This window comes from Hoplias malabaricus, chromosome 16 (genome assembly GCF_029633855.1).
Source record: "Hoplias malabaricus isolate fHopMal1 chromosome 16, fHopMal1.hap1, whole genome shotgun sequence".
Classification (NCBI taxonomy): Eukaryota; Metazoa; Chordata; class Actinopteri; order Characiformes; family Erythrinidae; genus Hoplias; species Hoplias malabaricus.
Genome location: NC_089815.1, coordinates 1,210,304 through 1,216,841, shown reverse-complemented (window position 1 = coordinate 1,216,841; position 6,538 = coordinate 1,210,304). Strand labels below are relative to the sequence as shown.

The 6,538-nt window shown below is 44.9% G+C and overlaps 1 protein-coding gene across 1 annotated transcript in view; it reads left to right on the top strand.

Annotated features, from left to right (window-relative positions):
- The first annotated feature begins 416 nt into the window (after positions 1–416).
- The window catches only part of LOC136672106 (transmembrane channel-like protein 3), a 26,970-nt gene continuing 20,848 nt past the window's right edge, over positions 417–6,538 (top strand). The window contains exons 1-5 of the mRNA XM_066648055.1: positions 417–532; positions 1,306–1,452; positions 3,891–3,966; positions 5,293–5,374; positions 6,456–6,538. The exon at positions 6,456–6,538 is cut by the window's right edge and continues 24 nt beyond it. Of these exons, the coding sequence (XP_066504152.1) occupies positions 417–532; positions 1,306–1,452; positions 3,891–3,966; positions 5,293–5,374; positions 6,456–6,538 (504 nt within the window). The remainder of the gene's footprint in view (positions 533–1,305; positions 1,453–3,890; positions 3,967–5,292; positions 5,375–6,455) is intronic.

Here is a 6,538-nt window from a genome sequence, read left to right as displayed (position 1 = left end):
GTAGGTGTGAGTGTGTGAGTGAATGTGTAAGTGTGTGTCACCCTGTGAAGGACTGGTGCCCCCTCCAGGGTGTGTTCCCACCTTGCACCTAATGATTCCAGGTAGGCTCTGGACCCACCGTGACCCTGAACTGGATAAGGGTTACAGATAATGAATGAAGGAATTAATGAAAAAATATCAGATGCAGAAAGGAAGAAGGAGTGAGTAAAGTGGTGAATAGAGTCAGACGCTGGCCCTTTAAGAGACAGAAGCAGCTGTGATTGGAGAGTTGGTTTGGGTTAAACTCACAGCAGAGCGCTCAGAGCATCTTCTCAGAGCAGCATTCAGTCACACACAGAGGCGGCAGTAAGGGGAATACACACACACACACACACACACACACACACACACACACTCAGAAGTTCAGCACCAAAGTCATGAGTGAAATGACAGATACAACAGCATTAACCCGTCCACTAACATCATCCAAACGCCACAAGAGTGTGAGGAAAAGCTCCAGGAGGATTTACTCTGCATATCGGGACAACGCAGGGTGAGTTACACACACACACACACACACACACACACACCCTCACATTCCCCACGTAACCCAGTACAGCGCTGCGAAGATGAGCGGTATATATTTCATATCTCTTACTTTTACAAGCGTTTTATACAGTTCTCAGTGATTTTATTCAGTGCAAGGGTCTTTTTCCACAGGTTGATTTCTCCTCTTTAAAAAAAACTAGTGCGATTACACAGTTTTATTAAAGAAAATCAGTAACTCTCTCTGGCTTCTGTATTAAATATTTACTAAAACACTGTTTAATTGATTCATCCCAGTGATTTTTCTTCTTACACAAATGACTGTCTGTGAGGAGTGTGGTGTGTTCTCTCTGTGTCTGCGTGGGTTTCTTTCGGGTGCTCCGGTTTCCGCCCACGCTCCAAAAACACACATTGGTAGTTAGACTGGAGACATGTGAATGTGAGTGTGTATCACCTTATGAAGGACTGGCGCCCCCTCCAGGGTGTGTTCCCACCTCAAGCCTAGTGATTCTGGGTAGGCCCCGGACCCACCGTGACCATGAGACAATGTATAAATGAAAAAATGTTATTATTTGAGCCTATATTCACTTGAGATGATGCATCATTTGCACTGTTGTCTTTGAATGACACAGTTTATGCTCCATGTAGCGGGTCCCCCACAGGACTGCAGCCATATTTAAAATAGGTTTAGAGTCTCCAACACATCCAGGCCACGGTTTTCCTGTTTCAACTGAACACACGTCTGAGTTAAAATCCTGATGTGAATCTGTGATTGTCCAGACCTTCCGATGACGAGGATAAAGACGAAGAGCGAGTGGACAGCAATGACCCAGAGGAGCTGTTCCAGAACATTCAGCTACAGAAGGAACTCATCGCCAACATCCGGACGCGACCGTGGCCGATGACACGCAAGCTCAAAGTTTTAAAGTGAGTGAGAATGAGTGTGTTTCCTTTATCTTTATGCGTTCTGCTTTACATTTATACCTTACATTTACAGCTATATTACACTCTTCAACTGTAAAGGGAGCCCTGGAGGAAATATACCAGATCTTACCTAGCGTTGTTCTAAATTGTAAGTGGCAAAGTGGTGGGTTCGGTTCCCAGTCAAACCTGGTCACGGTGATGGTGAACGGAACCAGACGTCTGGCTTTAAAATGTCCTCACTGAAAGTTATTATATGAAACAATCGTCTTAAATCCAGCCTCATTTCTCTTTCTCATTCGAATACATTTCATAGATAAAGGCATCACTGTTTGCAGTGTAGCTGAATGCATGTGTTGTCCATCAGTGGTCATCGTGACTTGTAGCAGGAGTCAGTGTGAGCGTGAGTGTCCCTGGCCTGTGAATGACCCCAGTCGGTCATTAATGGACATTAGAGTCAGAGATAGTGACCTCAGGACGATGACAAAGCCACGGACCGAAGAATTAATAATCACTCTGTGTTTATCAGGAGTCATTTGTGTAGATCCATCTCTAGCCATCAAAACAGCTCTGATCCACCGAGGCATAACCTCCACAAAGACCACTGAAGGTCTCCTGTGGTATGTGTCCTCAAGAAATGAGCAGCGGATCCTTTAAAACCTATAAGCTGCGAGGTGGAGGAGGGGGTTCTACCAACACATCCTCAGATGCTGCTTCAGATTAAGAGCTGGGGAATCTGGAGGCCAAGGAACTGACTCGTCATCATGCTCAAACCGACCATCTGCAGGGTGGTAGAGAGCGTTACCCTGCCTTTGGGATACACCCCTGAAGTGAGGGAGTGGACTTGGTCTGCTACAATATTTAGGAGATATGGATCAAAATAACATCCACATGGTCAACCTCCAGGGTGTGTTCCCGCCTTGCGCCCAATGATTCCAGGTGGGTTTTGGACCCACCGTGACCCTGAAGTGGATAAGGGTTACAGACAATGGATGAATGAATGAATGAACATCAGGACCCAAGGTTTCCCAGTGGAACATCACCCAGAATGTTACATCACTCCCAGTTCTGTTCACGATCACAGTCAAGGGGCTTTCAGAAGTGGACAGGGTCCTCAAACTGGTTCCTGGCGACACGTTTGTTGACTCTGTGAGCAGTGTGTACTGCAGTAGCTCTTCTGTGGGATCCAACCCAACGGATCAGACCACGGACTAACCATTGCACACAGGGAAGACCTGATATTTGGACATGTTCTGACCATCACAAAGTGGTTCACATCCTTACACTGACCTTTCCTCCTGCTCCTAACATCGACTTCAGGAACGGACCGTTCCCTCAACTAGGGCCAGTGTAATCGGATCCTCAGCGTTGCTCTTCTTCACCCGTCAGTGTTCGCAGTGCTGCGGCTGATTGGTATAAACGCATATATAATAATAAATGGGTATGTGATGTATTTGTTTATTCGGTTATATCCAGCACTGAGGAAACAGAAATCACCCTTTTATTTCATCTCAAGGTCCATGTCTGTGATCTTCAGACGGGGCAGTAATGCACAAAGCTGCTGACCGGGCGCCTTGCTTTGCAACTCTTACCCAGAGGTGACAAGTTTATTGCCGGCTGCAGACAGACGCTGGACGCTGTGGTTTTGTGTACATTACTGATGTTTGACCATTGGAAAACCACACCACCACCACCTCTATATATTTATATTTATATTTATATATCCACGTATGAGCCATTCCCTAGTGTTTATATCCGTTTCCCGTTCCCGTGTTTGTCCGAGTCCTGAAACACCGGGCTGTGGTGCAGTGATATATTCATTATCTGTTCGCACTAAGAGCCAGAACGGGATATTCACAGGTTATTCGTAGTTTCTAAAACAGGGCTAAAAGCATGCTCCGGGTCCCGGAGGAACGCTGCAGAGATGTGGACTCTAAAGCAGTAAAGCTCAGTATTAACGGCTTCATCAGAGTCCACCACTGCAATAAATCCCAGCCAGGATCACAGCAAATAATGTGTTATGGCCCAGACTGCTGATCCTGACTATTTGCATGTGTGTGTGTGTGTGTGTGTGTGCATCTTACTGTGGGTACCAGGTATATATTACTTTGTGGGGACCAACCCCTGTGTGTTTACATCATGGCGAGGTTTTTCTTGTGGGAACTAAAAGCTGGAGCCCACAGTCATTTCATTTTAAGATAAGGACATTCATTTTATAATTTAGGTTAGAATTAGGGATGGAATTAGGAGAAATGATAGGGTTAGACTTAGGTTTAAGGGTCAGAGTAAGATGTAGCTATTTTTAAGGTGTTGGTAAGTCCCTAATAAATGAATCTATGTCAATGTAATGTCTCTATGATGTATGGAAACTAAATTGTGTGTGTGTGTGTGTGTGTGTGTGTGTGTGTGTGTGTGTGTGTGTGTGTGTGTGTGTGTGTGTTCAGGCAGGCCAGAGAGATCGTGTTGAAGTATGAAGGCAGACTGACCAGGACTCGGGGCTACCAGGCCGCTGGGGCTGATGTATGTTTATAGCCTATAATCCTTCCCTCTGATTCAGTTCAGCTGGACGTTTACTGTCCCCACAGCTGCCCTCACTGGACGCTTTATTAGAAACCCATACCTTGTATCTATCTCCACGCTGGTGCTGTATAGTTATGAAACTGTAGCTTATCTGGTGATGCACAGTTGTGTTTTGTTTGGAATATTTCTTTTGGCAAATTTAAGGCTCAGACTCAAACCTGCAGATGCACAATTAACATTTAATATGGTTCTATCACTTGTAATAGTTTAGGTCCCTATGAAACACATGTAATGCAGATCCAACAGTCAGAATCTCAATAACAAATACAGAAAAAAAAAGTAGCTCATTGTGTAATTATGTAATTTAAACACACAGTTACATAATTACATTTAGAGAAAAAAGTGAAAGTACTGTTAGCTGTTCTCTCCTTCTGTTTGCTTCTCTCTCTCTCTCTCCCTCTCTCTCTCTCTCTCTCTCTCCCTCTCTCTCTCTCTCTTTCTCTCTCTCTCTCTTTCTCTCTCCCTCTTTCTCTCTCTCTCTCTCTCCCTCTCTCTCTCTTTCTCTCTCTCTCTCTCCTTCTCTCCCTCTCTCTATCTCTCTCGCTCTCTCCCTCTCTCTCTCTCTCTCTCTCTCTCTCTCTCTGAGTTATAGCCTGGTGTTATGGCTCAGTTTAATTAAAATGTTCCAGTGGCATTCGGTGTGGTTTCCTGTGCAGCATTAAAATTAATCGAGGGTTCAGTGCATGGATGCAATGATGAATTATTAATTACAGCCATAGTTTCACGGTGCAATGAATTCAGAATTTCTACACATTTATTTAAAAAATGTGTGGTTCTCTTGGTCGTCTTATTTCAGAGATTAAAACACATCTGCTCAATGCATCATGAAACCCATTAAGGGATGGTGTGTGTGTGTGTGTGTGTGTGTGTGTGTGTGTGAAATGAAAAAGCAGTGTTGTTTACCCATAGCTTTCATCATAAAGGAAGCACAGTGGAGAAAAATAGTCGCATTAAAGGCATCCATTAAAGGGGAACGCCTCTCATTTTCCTGCATTTCTGTGTATTCCAGTTGCTGAGGGGTTAACAACGACATTGAAAGAGGTTTGATGTGAAATGCTGCATTCCAGGAAAATGTACTGACTCTGATTTCTTTAGAGAAGTGGTGACTGGAGCCAGGGGTCACGTCGCGTCAGGTGGCTTCATAATCACTTTAGAGGCTTTCACCTTTTCAGACGTCTGGTTCCTTTCACAGCTACTGTGTTTCTGACTCATTATGAAATGATTTGCGATCTCCTTTAAGTCTCATGCGTTTTGTTGTATTCACAGCTGCTGAAGAAGATTTCCAGAGGTCTCTACAACGTCCTGGTGTTATTCATCCCGTGGGAAGTGAGGATTAAGAAGATTGAAAGTAAGACATTTTTCCAGTGTGATTTTCTCAGTGCTCTGGGTCCAGCCAGGAGGACGGCCATGTTTAATTGTGTTAAAGCAACACTAGGTAGTATGTTTACCTTAAAATAACAGTTGGGCGGCACAGTGGCGCAGCGGGTAGTGTCACAGTCACACAGCTCCAGGGGCTCCGGGTGATTGTCTGTGAGGAGTGTGGTGTGTTCTCTCTGTGTCTGCGTGGGTTTCCTCCAGGTGATTGTCTGTGAGGAGTGTGGTGTGTTCTCTCTGTGTCTGCGTGGGTTTCCTCCGGGTGCTCCATAGGTGTGTGTGAATGTGTGTGTGTCTGTGTTGCCCTGTGAAGGACTGGCGCCCCCTCCAGGGTGTGTTCCCACCTTGCGCCCGATGATTCCAGGTAGGCTCTGGACCCACCGCGACCCTGAACTGGATAAGGGTTACAGACAATGAATGAATGAAAGTAACAGTTTCAAAATCATTGTGATGCTCCACTGAGCTGTAACAGGGAAAACAGAGCCTCTGTTTTAGCTGCTCTGGGCTCAGCACTGCAGAAACTGCACTATGTACCTCCTGACTTCAAGACTGTAAAAGTGAATTACACTCTGCAACTGTAGGAGGAGAACAAGGGGCCAACATATTGTATCTAGTGTTCCTTTAAGAAGTGGTATGACAGGATTGTGATGTTACTGTGATATGAGAAAACATCGGAAAATTCACGGAAATTAATCAGAAACATAAACGATGTCCAAGTCTTTGTAGATACCCCTATTAAAATAAGTGAACACAACTACTTTACACTTTTTGTGATCCAGAATAAACCCTGAAACATCAGTACCTGACTTCACAGACCTTGTCATGGCTGAGTACCCTCAAATCCTCACAGAAATGTTCCAGTATCTATTCCAAAGTCTTCCCACAAGAGTAGACGCTGCCCCTGGAGCGAGACCTAGACAAACTTTCTGATGAGGTGGTACGAGATTGTGTAAAGCTTGTCCAACCTAGCAACAGTAACTAGGATGTGGCACATCTGTGGGCGGAGCTTGTGTGCGAGTGTGATGTGTGATATGTTGGTTTTGCTGTATTTGCAGGTCACTTTGGCTCTGGAGTGGCCTCCTACTTCATTTTCCTGCGATGGCTTTTCGGCATTAACATTGTCCTGACCATCATGACC